This window comes from Parasteatoda tepidariorum, chromosome 1 (assembly GCF_043381705.1).
Source record: "Parasteatoda tepidariorum isolate YZ-2023 chromosome 1, CAS_Ptep_4.0, whole genome shotgun sequence".
Classification (NCBI taxonomy): domain Eukaryota; kingdom Metazoa; phylum Arthropoda; class Arachnida; order Araneae; family Theridiidae; genus Parasteatoda; species Parasteatoda tepidariorum.
This window is the reverse complement of record NC_092204.1, coordinates 22,820,478-22,843,590: the sequence shown is the minus strand read 5'-3', so window position 1 is coordinate 22,843,590 and position 23,113 is coordinate 22,820,478. Positions and strand designations below refer to the sequence as shown.

At 30.3% G+C, this 23,113-nt stretch overlaps 1 protein-coding gene across 1 annotated transcript; it reads right to left on the bottom strand.

The window, feature by feature from the left end:
- Positions 1-21,018: 21,018 nt before the first annotated feature.
- Positions 21,019-21,411, bottom strand: LOC122270337 (uncharacterized). Its single transcript, XM_043047308.1, has one exon. The coding sequence runs from the start codon at positions 21,409-21,411 to the stop codon at positions 21,019-21,021; it is 393 nt and encodes a 130-aa protein (XP_042903242.1).
- Between the last annotated feature and the right edge of the window lie 1,702 nt (positions 21,412-23,113).

Here is a 23,113-nt window from a genome sequence, read left to right as displayed (position 1 = left end):
TAATTGATATCTCAAAACTTCTAAATAATTCAAGTATATCATTACATTTATTGCAAAATTGATTAAACTTTTAAAAAAAGATATAAGAATGTATTTTTCTTTCTGAAACTTAATGTAATCGGATTTAGAATTTCGAGCTTTGTTGAATTAAATTTTCAAAAGTAAAAGTAAATACAATAAAAATACAATATAAATCTTGTTCTTAAATCTTATTTTAAACAGCTCTGATAAAAGATAAGAAATTTGTTTTTAAAAACATAAACATTTCTTAGCATTCATTAATGAAAACATTTCTAAATAAACTAATTAATTTACTAATTTTTTGTATGCAATAATACATTTCATATTATATTCTAATTTCCTTTTAATAAATTTGTAGTTTTTCAAATTCTTATTTATTAGTAAAATTAATGGAAAAAGGAACAATTTAAAGTTTTGAAAATTATTTTTCCTAAATTGTACGAAGTTTGATTGGAATTCAAATGAAAAATGCATGTATATTTCAAATGTAGCCTTTGTATTTCATGTAAATGTAACGCAGTGCAATTTGATTAAAATAATTGTAATCTAATGATGTAATTTATTGTAATTACTCTCGAAAAATGGTTATCATTCAAATTAAAAATGAAAGCAAATGCTAAAAAAAATAAAAAATATTATACATTATGCGCTAAATTAAGTGTTTTACATAATTTTCTTTTTATATAGCAAACTTTCAGAGGTATAAATAATTTATGCATTAATCATTTTTATGCAGTAATTATGCATTAATCATTTTTATGCAGTAATTATGCATTAATCATTTTCATACAGATACAGATAATTATACAGAGAATTTCTTACTTTCTTTATTAAATAGAGCAGCGCTTCGCGCTCATGTGCCGCATGCCCGGGATTTAGTCCACGGACCGGGCTAGTTTGACTCAGCCCTTTCAGTGGGTCGAGTATAAACCGGAACATCTGTTCCTGAACCCCAGAGTCTAAGGTTAAGAAAACTGAAATGGAGAAAAAAGACCTTGGCCCACAATGAACTGTCAAGACAAGTAAAAAATCTTTACTCCTTAAGGCCGAAAACGTCTTAATTGCACTGGAAATTTTTATTTCATTCACGCAGAAGAAAAGTATAAACATGCAATAATTGATTGGTAACAATAAGCAGCTGATTTAAACGAAAATAAAGCTTTAATTTTCTTTGATAGATCTATTATGCCTTTTCGAATAAATATACTATGAACACTAAATTATTACATTTATATATATATATTCATATATGTATGTACATATTTTTGTTCGTAAATTTTCATGTTTGTGGAGAAATGGTATTTATTACTCATTATTTCATGAATCAGTATTTTTAAACAGAGAAGCAGGAAGAGATATAGATAAATATATCGATATCTAGCCATACATCAATATCGATAATTTTTAGAATATCTAGTGATTTATCAAAATAGCTATATGCAAGTGCAATATAGCTCTAAGATGCGATGTGAGATCAAGATAGCTAGATATTTGGCGTCCTCTAGCTAGATATATCGATACCTAGTGATAGATCGATGTAATTTGATGCTGGTGCAATGTAGCTCTTACATCAGATATGAATCGGAAAGTATAAAATATTTTACTCAGATATTAGTCATTTCAAGACAGATTTGACTACATTTAAACCAAATTAGTTAATTTTTGTTTAAGGGCCAAAATTGGCTTAAAACAGGTTAATTTATTTAAATAATATATCAAAAAGGCAATAAAAATATACTTTATAAGTCCTTGCTACAGTAGTTTAAAAGTACAAAATGCATTTAACATACTTTTTCGTATAAAAATAACTTTAAAAAATTTAACCTGAATTAGTGTTTGATATGCATGCTTGTCTTTTTTTTATTTCACACTCAAAATCTAGGAAATTTTCTTCTTAAAGAAAAAAGTAAAATGAAGTAATATTTACGCGAGAAATCTAATTCTCTGTAAGAGCTTCTTTTCGGCAACCTAAGTCAAACATGTTTACTATAGTTTAAGGAATTTTCTAAGTTATTACAAAAGAGCATTTTTGGACAGCGTCCAAATAAATAAAAAAAGTTTTGAAATAAAACTATCAGGAAGATGAGAAATGGATGTTCCTGAAAATTGAGAAGATTTGTAGAAAATCAAAAAAAAAGTAATTTATGTACTTTCCACCAAAAAGAACATTTTAGTTATTGTTTCTCACAAAAAAGGATAAAAACACTTCTGAACATTCATTGATTTATGAACATAGGTTTGAAGTTGGAACGTTGACGCTTAAATGGATGGTCTTGCACTGTTTAAAAAAATTAATATTAATTGATATATATCTGAATTATAAGAAATGGCCATTAAAACTAATGGTCATTTCTTATCAATTTATCATTATTGAATTTTTTTTATTCCAGACATAATGCGTGTTTAAGAAGACAGTCATAGCTTATGATGCATGTAAAGAACATGGACACATCTTAAAATGTGTATTTAAGGAAATGGACACAGTTCATAAAGCGTGTTTAAGAAAACAGTCATAGCTTATGATGCATGTAAAGAACATGAACATATCGCAAAATGTGTATTTAAAGAAATGGACACAGTTCATAAAGCGTGTTAAAGAAAATGGGCCTAGCATTTGAATCCGGTTTTCTAGCTTCTCTTTATGAAAATCCTTCTTTTTTGAAGAACTATCTAATGAATTACAAATAATTCATGATGTGACGCCGTCCGTTTACCGGGATCTCTTAGTTGAGGAGAGTCAGGTAAGACCAGGTAATGGGGTGAAGCCGGGTATCTTGATTCTAACGAAAGCAGGTTTCGCTAACATATTCTGAACTACATTTAACTAGATATGAAGAAGGACATGTCATATTGGTGTGCTGTTCTTGAATTCGTGGCGCCTTTGTAGATAAGCTTTTTTCTTTTTTTTTTCTTTGTCAATTGTCTAATGTGTTTTTGCTTCTCTCTCTTTCCTCCTGATTACTTTTATCTTATTATTATTATTATAAGTTCTCATCTTTATTTACTGGTAATTATTTTATAAACGTCGTTGAATAGCCGAACCAATTTTGGGTTTACTACTACCAATGCTGAACTCCATAGTCTTGTAATTTTGAGCACCATATCTAAGACAAGGGAGTTTCTGGATTAAGTATTGGGAGAAATTTGCGTCTTCATGATGAAATAAATCCGTACTTGTGCTGCATGGATAGTAAAGGCACGAAAATCTCCCATGGTTAGCCTGACTATAAATGGACTCTAGCCCATGATCCTTCTAACACTGAGGATATTTCACGTCAGCACTGGAAATTCGAATGCGCTTCAGCAGAGGAAATTCGAATACGCTTGCCAGGAATTCATACTCTAACACAGTAGTCCTCTATCCTTGCGCCTCAAACCGGTACTGGTCCGTGGATGAAATGGTACCGGATCACCAAAGGAGCATTAAATCATTTTTATTTTTTACAGTTATAAATCTGTTGGTTTCGTGCTTTTTTTAGGAAAGATAGTTTAAATGTTGATAGTTTAATGAGATAAAACTTGATCTAAGGAGAACTTTAAACTAAGATTTGTCATCTAAAGCCAAACCCCTTCCCCACATGTAACTGTATTTTGTTTTGAAGCCATGTTTAAATATAATATAATTGAAATTATTAAATCAAAACCATTTAAAATAGAAATTAACGTCCGACATCGTCCATTCTGCGTGCATCCCGTAAAATTATCAAACGATGACCGGTCCGCTGCTGCAAAGATGTAGGTCGCTTTAGCTAAGAATAAGGTTTTAGTCTCGTAGCAGCTTGGTTTTGTTTCACTTAGATACCTTCTCCACGCTGGTGAAGACCTGATGCTACCATCACCATATAAAGCTTATTTAGAGTATCAGAATAATAAAGAGATAATGGAGAGAAAATTGATTTTTCATTGATTCGAAAATGAAGGAAAAGAAAAAGAAGAATCTTAAAACGAAATGACTATATAGAAAAAAATAGATATATATGAAGAACCATTGTAACAAAACAGTTTTATTGATCCTCGACTATATTTCTATAAAACACATCAGATCATAATTATTTATACGAAGTGTGTCACAATTCTCTAATGTGGTTGGAAGGCTTATAACAGATAATAGCTTACCAATAGATAAACGATCTTTAATTTACTTAATAAAACAACATCGTAAGTTTTTTTTCCTTCAAATTTTTGAAATATAACCATTTGGTGACCCGGCAGATTTATAGTCTAAAGTTAATTTGCAGTTACCTCATTTTACCTCCATATGCTGCAACTGCGAGTATGAAACAATTACAAGATTAGGTGTCGTTCATTTTTCAACATAAGCCTTTCTTCCTTTGTCTGACTGACACTCATGTTTTTTTTCTAAATTACGAGTGACCTTATCGTTGGATTGAACACGTGTCAGACGAACACAATGGGAGCCCCCCTCATCTATCACACTCTCTAGACTTTACCCCTCAAGTGATATTTTTTTATAGGATTACATCAAAGGTTATGTGGCCGTAGCCCCTGTGCCCTGATATATAACAGAATTACGACGAAGGATCACAACCACATATGCCACTATTAATCGTGACATATGGCAGCGAGTGTGGCATACTTGAAGCCTGCCGCATCGAAAGATTAACGTATTGAACGTTTGTGGGGGAAAAAAACTCTTGATATTTCCTTATCAAGTAAAGTACAACTTGTTGATGGAGTTAATGCCGTTGTTTAACCTCGATATGCTGCGACTGTTGTTATGAAACAATTACAGCAAGGTACCATTAATCATGGCACATTGGGAGTGTGGCAAAAATTTGACTTCAGGCTTGAAGCCTGCCACATCGAAAGATTAACGAGTTGAAAATTTGTGAAAAAAACTAGCGATATTTCTTTATTAGGTAAAGGGCAATTTGTTGATGCGTTGGTAATATTTTGTTTGTTAAAGGCATTCTAAATGTCGGAGGAAATTATAACATACCCATCATTGTAATGCTTTTTTCTAACTAAGACGGAGAAAGGTAATGAGGAAAAAAGTGCGAACTCAATGTGGATAGTGCTTTTACTAGGCCCACGAAAGCTGAAGTGGAGCAGAAAAAGAAGATGATAATTACTCAGAATGTGAATTTCGTTCATAATATTCTTAAATCTATAAGAATAAAGCAAAATATTTATATGTATGTGGTTGTATCTCATATATAACCGAAATTTTGAACCGATCTAAGTCAAATTTGGTGCAGAGACTTTCAAAGACACGGAGGATCTAACTGTCAACTTCGACCACCGGTTTGGTTTCATGCATTTTAAACGATATGTGAAGCCATGCGATTCTTATAAATATTTTTGCTTTTAAAGCGTATTTCTTTAAACTTAATTAGTGAAAACTCCTCAAGAACTCTGTACTTTTTTTTTACCCTGTTCGAGGAACAGGCATTTTGCTAGTAATAAAAATTTCTCCTTTCTTTACTGAAATTCTAGACTTTTCAAATTTCTCATGGAGACCCGGTTTTATCCCACTAGATGAGTAAGATCGGATGATTTTTCTGTTTTCAGAAAAAAAAAATCATTTACATGGCACGTATGGCATTTTCATGAATAATATGTACACAGCTATACAATGAATGTGTTTATTAAATCTGACACTTGGTCGAACATTTAAACTCCAACTGACCTTTGAAGCCTAGTGACTCGGTCTTACCGCACTTTATTTTTAGTCTTTTTTTTTAAATATTTTTATAGTCAACAGTTGTTTTTACGGGTGCTATTAAGTCATAATAATAATATTAAACTTCATTTTATGAATTTAGATATTTAACAAACACTGTGTCATTTAGTGATTTGATTTTGAAGAGATCATTTTGAAACTTAAATTTGTAATTTGCCCAAACATACCAACCTCGAAGGCTGAGACTTAGCCCAGTAAACTCCAACAAATCTATGCTTAATGTTTAAGTTAGGAAAAGTAAGTACGGGATTTCTCGTTTACGTGTTAAATTTAGATTGAATATTGAAAGCACGCATTTTAAACTGTGAACATTTTCTGAAACACGTGTTTTGATTTGCGTCGTTTTCAGTTTTAACTGTACACATTTTCTAAAACACGCATTTTGAGCTACGTTCATTTTCATGAACACGCATTTTAAGTTCTGTACATTTTCTTAAACAGGCATATTTAGCAGTGCGTATTTTTTTAATACGCAGTTAGAACTACTTTCTTTTTAATGTTTTTGTCATTTATTTTATTATTCAAATTAATCTAAATATTTTTTAATTTATGCTTTTTTGATACCGTGTGAATCTCATTAAAAATTGTGCTATCAGCACTTATTAAACTTTTACCGTTATTTGACAAGATTGTGAATCGTACCAATCAGTTTCAAATTAGATTCTTGACGCAAATGAAGATTTTCGTCGTACCATTAAGGTACCCGACTATCCTTTTCGACCAATTTTGACTAAAATACCATTTTTCTGTTTTTTATATAAAATAAAATTTTGAGATTTTCTTTTTCCAAAACCGTTTCAGTTTTGTTTTTACGTGAAATAGATCAGAAGTTATGATGATTTAAAAAAATATCGATTTTGATTTTGAGCAACCGGAAGAATGAAACTAAAACCGGAAGTAAGCCTTTTTCGCTAGTTTCGTTTTCTAATTTCGACCTAAATCATAAAATAAGTTTTCAAAATATTAAAAACAAATCTAGTAACCACATTTCTTTATTTGTACAATGTTATATTCGTTTAAATCTGGCATCACATCTGTAAACATTTTATCCTAGGTTGTTTACATTTGAATTCGATTGCACTCTTATTTCTTTGCTTTATATTATTGTTATTTTCGTTGAATTTTCTTTATAATATTTTTCTTAATTTTTTACGTTTACTGTTTCTGTTATATTTTTCCATTAAGTTGATTGTTTCTTAATTGTTACGTTTGTTATTTCCGGCGTTGAAATGCCTAGAAATTCTTCACTGAAGCGCAAACCTAAGTTTCATGGAAATAGATTCACGAAAGAAAAAGATGTTTCTTCGGATATAGTTTCTCCTTCAACTGCGAGTGCTTGTGAACTGAAATTGCAAAAAATGAGTATTACTGATTCTGAATTGGTTACTGGAAACAGAATTATTGATATTGATATAATCAATACTGTTTTTTTTCAGTGCTCTGTAGTCCCACTTGTTTCTCAACTGGCATTAGGGTAAAAATATACTTGAGGGTGCCCCTAGGCGAAATTGGCGACTTATGTTTGGCACCATTCCTGTTTGCATAGAACACCGTGGTTGGCGGCCAAAACATAATGATATTTCAATAAAACATTGGAAAATTTCAACAAAGCATCTACCAAAACTTTATAAAATTGCAATGAACGCAATATAAGAAAAATTAATAAACCCAATAAAATGTATTTTAAATCGAAGCAAAAATTAATGGAGAAAGCACAGAAAGAAAAGGAAAAAAACAACTCTCTTCTTCGTTAAGTTTGAATATCCTCAGATTTAGGTGCACCGAATTCTCTAATGGCAGTTAAACACTGTCTAAATTTTTCATGAATAGAATCTGTGTACCTCCATCGCAACATAAATTCGGCGAAATACGAATCGAAAATGGCGTCTGAATTACCGGACAGGTGATGACATTTTTTTCTAAAGTCCCTTTTTATGACTGCCCACATACCTTCGATCTTATTTACCAGAAGCAAAAGTAACCTTAAAAGCCAGTATCCAACGTAGAACTAACGGACCTCTGAAATTACATATACCGTTGAACATTTAAAAATAACACTAAAATCTAAACCAATCACGATTGAGTTTCAACATCGCCCAGCTGGGCGGTCAACCGTGATCACAACTTGGCGAGAATCAGGGGGCTCCCTCAGTCAACCCGGCATTAGCTTCGTTAAAGATAGCAGATATGGACTTTACTCACACTTTTCTATAAAATGTGAAACATGTGATTTTGTAAAGGGATTTGCCTCTTCTAGTAAAGAAAACAATGTAGCAGAAATTAATTCTAGGATTGTGTATAGCTTAAGACAAATTGGAAAAGGACACGAAGCAGCAAAAAAGCTGTGTGCTACAATGAATATGCCTCCACCTCTGAGTAAAAAAGCTTTTAATTCACATCAAAATAAGCTATTTGATGCTGTTTCCAGTGTTGCTCAAAATTCCAGACAAGATAAGCAAGATTGCTAATTTTGACAGACTACATACACAAATTTGACTTCTTACAAAGTATAAGTTTGCCTCAATGTTACGTGCATTAGCTTTTTATCATACCGATAAAATCATAATATTAAAATATATGAATGTGTGTATTTTAGACATTTGACATGTTTATCCTACTCTTTAAGTTAAGAGGTATTGCTTTATTGTTGTATGTTTAACTGATTTATTATTATATAACTAGAGTATATACAATTACGAAAATACAATTTAATCTGTTATTTCGAGTTATTATAAATACATAGTTATATAAAAAAAAAATTCAATCATGTACAGAAATGCAAATATTTTTTTTAGAAATTAGAGAGGTCAGATAATATTATTTTAATAATATTTCCTGTTGTATAATGTATTAAATATTGATGCATTGAAAAGTTTGTCATTTTTTGTTCTATAAGAAAGATTGCTAATTTTGACAGACTGCATACACAAATTTGACTTCTTACAAAGTATATGTTTGCCTCAATATTACGTGCATTAGCTTTTTATCATACCGATAAAATCATNAAATAGATCAGAAGTTATGATGATTTAAAAAAATATCGATTTTGATTTTGAGCAACCGGAAGAATGAAACTAAAACCGGAAGTAAGCCTTTTTCGCTAGTTTCGTTTTCTAATTTCGACCTAAATCATAAAATAAGTTTTCAAAATATTAAAAACAAATCTAGTAACCACATTTCTTTATTTGTACAATGTTATATTCGTTTAAATCTGGCATCACATCTGTAAACATTTTATCCTAGGTTGTTTACATTTGAATTCGATTGCACTCTTATTTCTTTGCTTTATATTATTGTTATTTTCGTTGAATTTTCTTTATAATATTTTTCTTAATTTTTTACGTTTACTGTTTCTGTTATATTTTTCCATTAAGTTGATTGTTTCTTAATTGTTACGTTTGTTATTTCCGGCGTTGAAATGCCTAGAAATTCTTCACTGAAGCGCAAACCTAAGTTTCATGGAAATAGATTCACGAAAGAAAAAGATGTTTCTTCGGATATAGTTTCTCCTTCAACTGCGAGTGCTTGTGAACTGAAATTGCAAAAAAATGAGTATTACTGATTCTGAATTGGTTACTGGAAACAGAATTATTGATATGGATATAATCAATACTGTTTTTTTCAGTGCTCTGCTGTCCCACTTGTTTCTGAACTGGCATTAGGGTAAAAATATACTTGAGGGTGCCCTTAGGGGAAATTGGCGACTTATGTTTGGCACCATTCCTGTTTGCATAGAAAACCGTGATTGGCGGCCAAAACATAATGATATTTCAATAAAACATTAGAAAATTTCAACAAAGCATCTACCAAAACTTTATAAAATTGCAATGAGCCCAATATAAGAAAAAATAATATACCCAATAAAATGTATTTTGAATCGAAACAAAAATTAATGGAGTAAGCACAGAAAGAAAAGGAAAAAAACAACTCACTTCTTCGTTAAGCTTGAATATCCTCAGATTTAGGTGCACCGAATTCTCTAATAACAGTTAGACACTGTCTAAATTTTTCATGAATAGAATCTGTGTGCCTCCATCGCCACATAAATTCGGCGAAATACGCATCGAAAATGGCTTCTGTGGTACCGGACTGGCGATGACATTTTTTTCTAAAGTCCCTTTTTTATGACTGCCACATACCTTCAATCTTATTTACCAGAAGCAAAAGTAACCTTAAAAGCCGGTATCCAACGTAGAACTAACGGACCTCTGAAATTACATATACCGTTGAACATTTAAAAATAACACTAAAATCTAAACCAATCACGATTGAGTTTCAACATCACCCAGCTGGGCGATCAACCGTGATCACAACTTGGCGAGAATCAGGGGGCTCCCTCAAATATAGTCAACCCGGCATTAGCTTCGTTAAAGATATGGGCTTTGCTCACACTTTTCTATAAAATGTGAAACATGTGATTTTGTGAAGGGATTTGCCTCTTCTAGTAAAGAAAACAATGTAGCAGAAATTAATTCTAGGTTTGTGTACGGCTTAAGACAAATTGGAAAAGGACAGGAAGCAGCAAAGAAACAGTGTGCTACAATGAATATGCCTTTACCTCTGAGTAAAAAAGCTTTTAATTCACTTCAAAATCGGCTATTTGATGCTGTTTCCAGTGTTGCTCAAAATTCCAGACATGATAAGAAAGATTGCTAATTTTGACAGACTACATACACAAATTTGACTTCTTACAAAGTATATGTTTGCCTCAATATTACGTGCATTAGCTTTTTATCATACCGATAAAATCATAATATTAAAATATATGAATGTGTGTATATTTTAGGCATTTAACATGTTTATCCTACTCTTTAAGTTAAGAGGTATTGCTTTATTGTTGTATGTTTAATTGATTTATTATTATATAACTAGAGTATATACAATTACGAAAATACAATTTAATCAGTTATTTCGAGTTGATATAAATAGTTATATAAAAAAAATTTAATGATCTACAAAAATGCAAATATATTTTTTAGAAATTAGAGAGGTCAGATAATATTATTTTAATAATATTTCCTGTTGCATAATGAATTAAATATTGATACATTGAAAAGTTTGTCTTTTTTGTCCATTTTCTCAAAACGAATTTTTCCGATATTTTCCTTCATTCTAAATGCAATATCTCAAAATATATTAAATCAAATCACTTGAAATTTTGCATCAATGTTTTCTGTATACATGTCTAGGAAATAAACTATGGAATAGTTAATTCAACTATTATTTTATGTTTTACAGCTAAAATAAAAGTAATTAATACCCTTTTTCGGCCCTTTTTGCTAATAAGTTACGTTATTAGCCCCAAAATTTCGAAATATCAATATTATGACTAATGTACTTTAATGGAGATTTTATGAGCATTTTGAAGCAAAAATGATGGGAAAATAATAAATTTTGAGAAAGTTATGTTAATTATGAAGTAGGTCGTTTTTTGCACTCTTTTTTACCAGTTTTTTTCCCATATTTTTAAAAACAAATTTTTTTCAGATATTTTTGTTACCATATTATGTTTGAGTGTGTAATGCAAGCAAAAATCCAAAAAATAATTTTCTAAATTTTAAAATTTCAGAAATTCGTCTCCGAAGGTATTCGGGTGAAAAATTAAAATTACTACATTAAATTATTAGCTGCATGGAAATGAACTACCTTGGCTTATTTTTTTCATGAAATAGAGCACTCGAGTATAAATATGAAATCAAGTTTATGTAATTTTGTTGTTTCCTGTTTATGTTGTGTATTAATTACAAATATGTAATCGAAGTTATATAACAATGTTATTTTAAGTTTATAATGTAAATTTATCCAAAATTCATTACAAAATCATGTAATAACATCATTTTATATATTTGCTGTGCATATCACTGTGTAACCAAGGATATGCAGCTCAAACAATATTGAATCAAATTCCGGTAAAAAGTACCGGAGTACTTACCGTAAAACCCACTGTTACCGAAACATGTTACTGTTCAAAAAAATCTGATATACCGGATTTCTTACAGTAATAATTACCGAAAATCACCGTAATAATTATTAAACTGAAATTTGCGGTATAATAATTTACGGTAAAATGGATTTTACGGGTGTTGTAACTAAAATGCCAGAACTTTACACTGCTATTTGATCTGCAATTTTAACAGTGTGCTATAGTGTTGTTTTATAAAAATGTGTATTTATTATACATATGGGATCACAAAATCATGAAGGAATGCTGTTTTTTTCTGTTTATGTTATTTATTTATGTGAGATTACAGTCTTGTAATAAGATTGTTTTCTGTTTGTGCTGAGTATATAACTATAAATATGTAAACAAAGATATGCAATAAAGTTTTTTAGTGTTTATATTGTTTATTTATTATAAATGCGTAATCATAGCTGTGTAATAATGCTGCTAATTTATTTGTGCATTTAGATTCTAAACGAGTTTCAATTTTTTTTATGTTTTAAATTTATTTAATGCGTTTTAAAATGGAAATAAAAAGCTTCATTTTCAATCAAATTTTTGTCTGAATCTCTTAACTTTCCAGAAAATTAATTTGCAATCCGCAGAATTTAAGCTTTTGAAACCACCACTTCAAACTCTTTTTCTTCGAGTATATAATCTATTTTTTTTAAATAAAGTTGTGGAAATTTAATTTGGAGTATCTAATATTTTAATTTTTTCTTTACTTCAGATAATTGAAAGTAAATTAAATTTGAATAAGTTTTCCTCAACTTCAATTGAAGTGTCTTACGCTTAAAAAAACAAAGCCACAATAAATATGCTTCTTAGAAAGTACTCGAAAAAGTCTTAACATTTTGAAAAACTTATTAGGATAAAGTAGATACTTAAATCATAAAGTTTCATTGGTTCATTATCTATTCATGAATTACCTCTTTTTTTAATTGAAAAGAAGCTTATTGATTTAAAAACTTAAATTTAATATATGACACAAAATCATGTTACACTTTTGTTTTATTTTTAATTGAGATTCTTATTTGGATATTTAAAAAAAAACGAAAATATTACGATTTTTTTTAATTCTTGTGTTTTGTTTGCAATTCTTTTAAATATAAGACAAGTATTTACAAACAAATATATACTCTTTCAGGATAGGGAGAATATTGAGACTATATTTTGTAATATTGGTCTTAGAAAGGCATTGAAAATTCGATTAATGTTGTTTATTTCAAATTAATTTCTATGTATGATATGTGTTAATGTGCTATGTATGATTTTAATTTCTATGTTTGATTAATTTCGGCATATGGTATGAGTTAATGTGCTACATATGATGTTAATTTCCATGTCTGATTAATTTCTGTGTATGGTTCAGATTAGTTTAGAATATATGGATCAATAATGATGTGTCGATTTTTTTAAATATTGATCCCAGAAATATTTAGTTTAACCAAAATTCATTTATGTCTCAAAGAAATTTACGATATATTTCTAATATTAGAGTGTCTATTTTTCGTAATATTGGATCTAGATATTAATGAATGATGGTCCAATATTGAATGACTACATTCAATAGTTCAAAATCTTTTGGTCCATCAGTGCATGTGTTCTCTTCGGATACATGTTGATTTAATTTAGAACCATATTGGGGCCAAGATTAAACTATTGCTAGGATATTGTTACATAACATGAGTGAGTATGGAGAAAAGCAAACTGATTTGTTGCACAATATAATTCGTAAATTAGTTGCGAAATTACGCAATAAAGCATAATAATATAGTTTCATCATACTTTTATCTAGTTCATATTTTATCTACTTCATACTTTTATTTAGTTCATACTTTTATGAGTGAAAAAGCCAAGGATCACTTTCGTACATTGTATTATGCGAGAAATTGACCATTATGATAACAAAGATAAGATTATGATGGCAAAGAGATATGATGGCAAAGATGTAAACCTTTGCATGCCTTCTAAAGAGGTCCTATTTTTACCCTTTGATCGATGCAGTTATCCCTGATTAATTTTTTCCCCGCAGAATAATGTTCATTTTGGCTTGCGCTGTTCTTATTTTGGCTCTGCGTTTATTGTTTATTTTGGCTTTGCACCTTTTTGAGATATTTATCGTTTGAATTAGTCGTCCATGAATTTTGATCTCATCCATTTCATACATACATAAGATGCTCTAGGGAGGAGGAATAATAACACATATGGTAAACCATGGATTAGATGATAAAAGTGTTACTGAACAAGTGGGACTGATTTCTAAGTGGCAAGTCTGTATATCATGAATAATAAACAAACAAAAAATAACAGGTTATCATGAACATGTAAATTATATATAAAGACGGTTGGCCCGAAATGCTTACTTCATTGCCACAATATGTCATTTTGCTTGAAAAATATGGAGCCTTATCCTCAATAGAGCACATTGTCGAAATCAACTCCTGCTGTTGAGCAAATGCTTTACTTTTTTTAGAAAAAAATATATAAAGATTTTTTAAATAAGCACTCTCAAAATTTATTTTTAGAATCTACGAGAAAACTAAATATATAAAATAATTAATTTAGAGATATCTAGTAATTCTTCTTCTTGTATTTATTTAAGTTTAAAAAAACATAAACGCTTTTTAACTCAGTATCTATGCTCTTTGAAAATAAAGAAAAGATAGAAGTCATCTGCACTTTGCTACATTGAGGAAGCATTAAGAATTTTTCTTTTTTTATAGTCCCGACCCAAGGATTTCTCGAAACCAGCATTGCAAGGAAAATTTAGTTTGTCTTAACACCGTGAAAGGTGACAACTACTTAACACCGATGTATTTAAGTGAAGCACAACAAATAACTCTTGTTTTCTGTCGCTTTAATACAATGAGAACTAAAAATAATACCTGGTGTAAGAGAACATCGGGAATATTCATTTACATTATTTGATGTAAAGTAATAATAAGAAAATAAAGATAACATATAAATATAAGTAAGACACTCATAAAAGTCAATACAAAGATACAATTGTAAGTAAGAATCATTAATCTAGGATGCTGAATAAGATAGACTGCTTCTTAGAAGAAAAAGAAAGCAAACTTAGTTCTTGAATTAAATTACCACGTAGCACAGAGATAATATTAAGACGAATTGGAACTTGGCTCGAGGAAACAGAAAATGGTAGAAATTACAATTATATAATCGAGTTTAGAGAGATTTATAATATAAATACTCTTATAACACATGTAAAAGCATATTTTAAGAATAACAGATTTCAACAAAGAACTTTTGTTTCTGCAGATGTAAGGCACCATGGAAAACCTGATCAAACTCACTCAAATTCGACTTTGATTATTAACTATAAACAGATGCTATTCAAATCACTCGCAATTCGCGATTGCAACGCTCGAGTACGCCGTCTAGCGGGAGCCTGTAAATATCAGACATTAATTTATCACGTTTTCATTTAGTTCCATCGAAGTCATTGACAGAATCAGACGCCGTTTTTTAGCGGCAAATAAGAAACAAAATTTCCCTAAGGTAAAGGCCGAAGAACTTGAAAAAAATCTCCAGAATATTGGTAAATCTTTCAGGAACAGAACACGCCAAACATTTGAAGAAAAATTCCTCAATAATTTTTAATTTCTATTATCAACAAACTTGCAACTGATGACTTCCGATTTCGGATACTGTTACAGATGTGTGTATTAAGGTAAAATGCATTTCTTCTGTCTTCAATTCATTACGAATTAAAGTGAAGTCAACATTGCTTTCGTCATTCCAGTGAATAAATATGAATTCAGAACATACAGAATTGTAATAGTTATAGCATATTCTTCTTCGTTATAGAATAGTATATATTTCTGTATCCATATAATTCGGAAAACAACAATAAAAAATTATCCAAGTTACTTGAAATAGTGCCATTTGTGCTGATTCTTAATTAATTTAAATCGTTTTCTTGGTAAGTTTTTTTTAATTTTGAAAGAATAAGTTCAACTAGAATTCAGCTATTCTGTTTTTAGCTACATATTCAAATTCATATCAATTATAAAATTTTGCTGTGTAGTATGTTATCTAAAAGTAATGAAGGTATAAACTATGTATCTATTATTTGAGAATAAAGTTTTCAAACAAGGAACTTATCATTTTGGAATTCTCCGGGAATCATAAATCAGGTAAGTGCAATGATTTTTACAATAAAAAATTTGCTTGTAAATATTTTTTTTTCATTTGATGATGGTTCTCTACAGAATGGTTTTTTACGTCTGATTAAGAACTATAAGAATAATAAAAAAAGAAACAATATGAAAGTTTTTATTTCAATGTTAAGAATTCTTAAAATCGTTTTTTTTATCCTAAGAATTCTTTATTTTCCGTTTTTTAGTTTATAATTTTTTGATAAAAATTGTTCTCAAAATACTTTTTTTGAAAAATTAAATGGTATAACATTATGTGTTTATGTATACTTCTTGTATATTCCAATGTTTGAAGTAATATGATTCAGAAAAGTATGGAATAAAAATTCGGTACTTACGTATTAACGCCACCGCCGCTACAGATTTGGCGGTTTTTAAGTGCCGCCAATCTACACTTAAAATTTTTGCGACAATTCATAAAATAAAACACTTTATTTAAAATCAAAATAGTCAATCGGATTTCGGTGGAAAATGAGCCGATATAGAGTTTAGCATAGATTCAAAACAATCATATCGCCATATGAACTCTGATAAATAAGATTCCAAATGAAATAACATTTCCAAAACGTACGTTTACCAAGATAAAGTTTTATGTTGTGGGAATTGGTACATTTTCGTTTTTTCGGTAAAATATTTCCCTCCTGAAAAAATAAAATTGCATCTTGTTTTGTTTTTGGCAAATCCCAAAGACGAATTTTCGTAGCACTAAAAATGGCGACAAAAAAGAATTGTTTTTTTTTTTTTTTTTTTTTGTTTCGTCAGCATTCTTTATTTTACGTTTCTTAGTTTCTAAATAATGATTTTTATTGAAACTTGAAATTTTTTGATAAAAATTGTTGTCAAAAAACTTTGTTTACAAAATTAAATTTCATAAAATTATGAGGCTTATGTATACTTTTTGTTCATTTTAATTTTTGAAGTAATATGATTCTTAAAACTATAGAATGTAAAGTTTAAATGGGCCTTTCATGTTATATCATTAAATTTAGTAATACTATTTCTCGGGCATTAGGTTTTAACTCTTATAAGAATATACATATTTTTTTCTGTTAATGTACAAATATTTTTCCGATGTGTTTTGGATATTCCTTCTCTAATAAAAAGAGATACCATTTTGTTTTCGTTTGCATAAGAAAGAATATCAAGCATTTTTCTTTTTTAAATTTAATTAGCCACAATAAAGAAGGACCGTTGCAATGCTACGTGCTACATTAACGCCGTCTCTAGAGTAACTGAATGACTGTTCATATAGAAATCGCAGATATTAGTCTCATACAACAACGCCCCCTATAGTTCGTTGCGATCACGAATAATTGATTTTTTATTTCTAAATTAAAGTAATTCATGTATGGTGAGAATAAGCATGACCTTATCATTAGCTTTTTTTTTAATTATAAATATTTAAATTTAACTACTATCATTAAAATGTATGTTTCCTCGATTTGGTGTTATTTTAAAATAATGTGTTAATTCATAAACTTTGGTTGTTCAAATTTAATTCGGAGAGATATAACACCATATTTTTAATGATTTTTTATGCTTCCTTAAATTAAAATTTGACCTTCATTTTGGTAATTCATGTATGGTGAGAATGAGCGTGACCTTATCGTAAGCTTATTTTCTGAATTATAAATATCTAAATTTAACTACTATCTTTAAATTGTATGTTTCCTTAATTTGGTGTTATTTTAAAATGAAGTTCTTAATTCATAAACTTCGGTTGTTCAAATTTAATTCGGAGAGATATAGCACCATATTTCTTAATGCTTTTTTAGGCTTCCTTAAATTAATATTTCTCCTTCATTGTGACTAGACGTTTTTAATTCCTTTTTTATTAGACTAAAAAAGCATTTGCTACGAGCCAGCATTTACAAACACATTAAGCATTTCAACACCATTGAACAATATTATTTTCTGTAGGTTTTTATTGAATCTTAATACAAGTTGTTAAAAACTTCTTTAACACTTAATTATATATAGAAAAACACATATATGTATCCTTAGATATTTACATACTTTTTTGAGAAAGTTTGACAATTATTAATAATATTTTATGTTTCCTCTTTTTAAACTACAGATCAAATCTCCATATATATGTTGACCATTCATTAAATTAAAAATTATATTTCAGTAAAAATAGCAAGACATATTTATTATACATTAAGTATAAACTTAATCTTGGCCTCCCATAAATACTTCCTTATCGAAATAATATCAAAAAATATCCTAACGTTAATACAGACGTAAAAAACTTTATTTTAATTATTGGATAATAAAACAAATTAATACGCAGTGTGATTTTACCTAATTAATTAACAATAATCTTTCGAATCATGTATTCTTAGTAAAGAAAAAAATAGTAGTCGCGATCCATTTATGAAACGGATAATTCATCTGTTAATAGAAAAAAACGAGCAGAGAGAAAAACTTAACTGTAGGGAAAACACTATAGCCATTGTGTTTTCGATCAAATTAGTGATATAGTTTTTTCCTTCAAATAGTGACACTAAAAGATATTAATAATTTCTTTTGTAGAAAATTAAGTTACAAATGTAATGATAATTTTGTTACCAAAACATTTACTTGTTTGCAGACTTATCTTATCATTTAATCGGATTATTCCGTTTAATCTACTCTAGAAACAAATTATAAAGTGAGATACTCGAATAAAAGCTGAACGTGTTTAATTTGCAACATTTATTTTAAATAAATGCTTCATATTCCATAAGAGTAAATAGATTTATGGATTTATTAATCAAACATGGTTAAAGAAATACGCAGTAATCATAAAGTGTTATACTTCAACTTAATTAACTTCATTGAAAACAGCATTTCTGCAAGCAGTGATTATTATCCAAGCAGAAAGCTGCTTATATATATATATATATATATATATAAATTCACTAGGTAAATTCCTCTGAAACAAGATACAAGATACCAAGATACTTATAAAACTGCTGGGGTGTTAACTATTTCCAGTTTTTTTTTGACATTATAGCATTTTTTGAGGCATAAAGCATTAAAAAAGAATACCATTTTGAAAATATTGCAAAGGCATGAAACGTAGCATACATTTTTTCCTTCGTGAAGGCTATACGTATGTTCTCAATAATATAAATAGTCTGCCAATTTTGTAAAATTTTCATTGTATGACAATTTTATTTTAAAACATCTCGAAACCGTAGCTAGTTTGGTACATGAAATGTGGAAATCACTCTCTAATAATTCACACTTAATTCGAGTTTTAGCAATACTGTCTTCTAACATTTCACGTTCATTTACGTATCTTCTGCTCAAGAATAGTCTTTACACATTTCATAGTTAGATAAAATGGCGTCATCAAAGTTAAAATCAGCACATTTNAGATGTAACTTAGATAAAAACATGTATTAAAATAAAATATCATTCCCTCACTATTAGTGTCATTCCCTCACTTTTTAAATAGTGAAAATAATTAATTTACTTATTAATTAATTTGAAAAATAAATTAAAAAATTAATAAATTAATTTATTAAATTAATTAATTAATTATTAATTAATCAATTATTAATTATTATAAATTATTTAATTATAAATTAATTATTTAAAAATTAATTAATTTATATATTAAGTATAATTTATAGGATATATTCTTTCTTTATAATGTCATTACATATTTCTATTAATATAAAAAGTTTCAGAGCTTTTTATTCACTTTACTTTTTTCGGATTTTATGAACTGAAAAATGACAGTTTTCGTGAGAATGTATAGATCTATCCATCAGAAATGGCGCATTCTTACATTAAACTCATTCGAATTTACCCAATTAAAATTGTAGATGTAAATTTATTTCAAAGCATGTTTACGAAACCAAATTAAGCTCCTAACAGTACTGTAGCGCTGGAGCTTCGACTACATAAAATTCCGCAGCAATCTTGGTCAGAATTAGCCAACCAAGCAGACGCAAATCTGGATTGAGTCAGCACAGCCAGTATCTCTTTCTTTAAGAGTTCGATATATTATTGGCTGCCGCATATTGTTGGGGACTTGGATATGAGTTTAACTTGGATATAAATTTTCTCTATTAATATTTAAATTCTTTGTAGTCCTGATATGTTAGATTTTCTTGATGCTCTTATTTCATCTTTAATTCATATGAATACCGATTCCCCTTTAAAAGGCATCAGTTCCACTTCACCTCATGGGAATGTTTTTTGCTCTTATTTTCTTTTTATTGCTAGAGTCGTCCTCTTGACCACTGTTCTTTTCTTCTTTTTTTTATTTCGTCATCAGTTTCCTTTACATTGTTTCTTTGTGGAAAGTAAATAATTATTCTTTTATCGTACACATGCTGTTTTGTACCGATTAAGCACCTTGATTAAGAGCTTGAGACATGTGTACTTTTTTTAACATTTTTATAAGGAAAATGAAGTTACTGTCGATTCATCAAATTTATTATATCGCCAGTATTAATTAACCAAGTGTATTGGTGGAAAGTAAGGTATTTAACTTACAATAATACACAGTCCAGTCACATTAATGTGACCACCTGTCAAAAGCCAGAATAACCACCGTTGGCTGAGTGGACCGCTACGAAACGTGCAGGAAGAAAGTCAATTAGGTTTCTGAAAGTGCTCACTGGGATGTTGAGCCATGCCGACTCCAGTGCCGTGGCCAGCTGCGCTAGATTACGCGGTTGAGGATCTATGGCCCGAACAACCCGATCGAGGTGGTACCACAGATTCCCGATTGGGTTCAAATCCGGTGAGTTTGCTGGCCAGGGGAGTACGGTAAATTCATCCTGGTGCTCTTCGAACCACGCACATGTACTGCGAGCTGTATGACACCTCGCATTGTCCTGGTGGTAGATGCCATCATTCTGAGGAAAAATCATTTGCATGTAGGGGTGGACATGGTCCGCAAGGACAGATATGTACTTATACTGATCCATCGCGCCTTCCACAATGATGAGTGCACCCAGTGAATGCCAGGAAAACATTCCCCAAACCATAGCGCTCCCTCTTCCAGCCTGCAGTCTTCCGGCAATTGTTGCAGGGTGTTTGCTTTCAGACGTTTTACGCCAACGTCCATCCGTCCCATGGAGTATAAAATGTGATTCATCGGAAAAAGCCACCTGTTGCCACTCTGTGGACGTCTAGTTACGGTACTGGCGTGCAAATTCCAGTCTTTGTCACCGATGAACAGCAGTCAGCATAGGTGCATTAACCAGGCGTCTGCTGCGGAGGCCCATGCGCAGCAACGTTCGCTGAACAGTTGTTGAGGATACACATTTGGTAGCCCCTCGGTTCATCTGGACGGTCAGTTGCTCAACAGTTGCACGTCTATTCGTCTCAACACATTTCCGCAGCCTTCGTTTGCCTCTGCCATCTTTGGCCCGTGGTGCACCACATGTGCCACGCCGTTTGTTTTGTATAGTGCCATTTTGCCATGCACGGTATACTTTTACCACGGCGGCACGCGAACAGTTCACAAAATCAGTCGTTTCCGAAATGCTTCCACCCTTGGCCCGAAAGCCAATAATCATGCCCTTTTGGACGTCGGATAAATCGCTACATTTCTGCATTGCGCCAACGACTGAAATGCTTTTCGATGCCCTAGGACATCCAATATATACACTACACTGTAATGTGCTGCCACCTGCACTCTGTGAGTGGTTATTTCACGTTGACGTCGAAAGTAGGTGGTGGTCACATTAATGTGACTGGACTGTGTATATGGCAGTTTAAAACTCGTCTTATATATTTATTGTTGTTCTCTTAACTTAGAGAGTTTTCATTCATTTTGAGGTTAAAAGTGAAAATTTTCGATCTGATCCATTGCAACCCCAATTATTCTCACTCGCATATTTTATTCGTTGTGGGCTTTGATGTGCTTTGATTTGATTCAAAATGGGCTCCGTCTCCCCTGTTGTATAAAACCTGGATTTAGAAGTTAGAAACTAAGAGAGTGTCTCTCTTTTACGAGTTCAGCTCTCTTTGAGGTGGATGTTCATCTAGAGTTTGCCAGAGAGTAAGTAAACTTTCTTCCGTTTAATTTTACGTGCATCGTTAAATTAAAATAGTTCAAATTAGTAACCTTCAGTATTTCCTGGTTAAAAACCTTTCAAAGAGTAAGTATGATTCTTTTTCTTTATTAAGTAATTTAATGAACTTCCCCGGGTTCGAATCCCAGCAATGACTGGTCGACACGAATTCTGCAACCAGTTCGTAACGACCACAGCGCTAACATGAAATATCCTCAGTGGTAGATCCCTTGCCTTTAGGTTAACAGTGATAGGTTTTCGCAGTTTTCCTGTAGATGTAACGCAAATAAGGGTTAAATCCGTTGAAAAGTCCTTCAAGAAAGCAACATTTTTCTAATACAACAAGGAGTTCCCTAGTCTACTGGATTTGATCTAAAATTACAAGGCTATAAGCAAGGCAGTAGAACATAGGTAGACACATAACTCAAAATTGAATCGACGAAGGTTATAAAATATTAAGTAATTTATTTTTAAATTTTCTGATTTAAAAATGCTAGGTATTTAAAAAAATTAATTTCTTTCCTTCTTTTTTTTTGTTTTTCTTTTACTGGCTACTGAAGAATGTGATGAGAGAAAGGCTAATGTATTTGTCTATACATTAATCTTATACCTACTTCCTTTTGCTTAGAAGATTCAAAGCTAAAAATTTCGTAAAAAGCATGTTCTTTTGAAATCATTAAAAAAAAGATTTTTTTTGTTAGATAAAATGCTTTTTTTTTTAATCATGAATGATAGTTTTTTAAGTGAAAAATACGCTTCAATTATGCTTGCTACGGCAATTCTTGATTAAACATTTGAGGATCAAAACATTTTACGCTAAGTGGATTTAGATGGTCTGTTGTAAAAAGCATGAATAATTTTTGGCATGTTCCCTATGCATAGGGAAAAAAATTCGCCTAAGTCCTTTAATCATGTTTTTTCCCTTTTTTTTTTAGCATGAGCAAAACATTTCAAATGCTCATAAAAAAATTCTATCTACTTATATTTAAGGTAAAGCAAGTTTTTTTTTTCCTTCTAGGCTTTTAAATACTTAGATTGGAGGAAAACTACGTGATTATCTTATGCCATAAAAATTAAAAACTATCCATATAGTGCCTAAATGTGCTTTTTGAGGTGTGTAATTCCTTTTATAACAGATCGATTTAAACTGACAAAGTTATTTACCTCTAAACTATAATGTGATATACAAAACTAATATAGTATTTGTGATTCAAAATTTAGAAAAAATAATAAATGCGTTTCT

Bases quoted from the DNA above. Each gene is read 5' to 3' on its own strand.
- LOC122270337 (XM_043047308.1), bottom strand. From the start codon at position 21,411: ATGCAGAAATGTAGCGATTTATCCGACGTCCAAAAGGGCATGATTATT.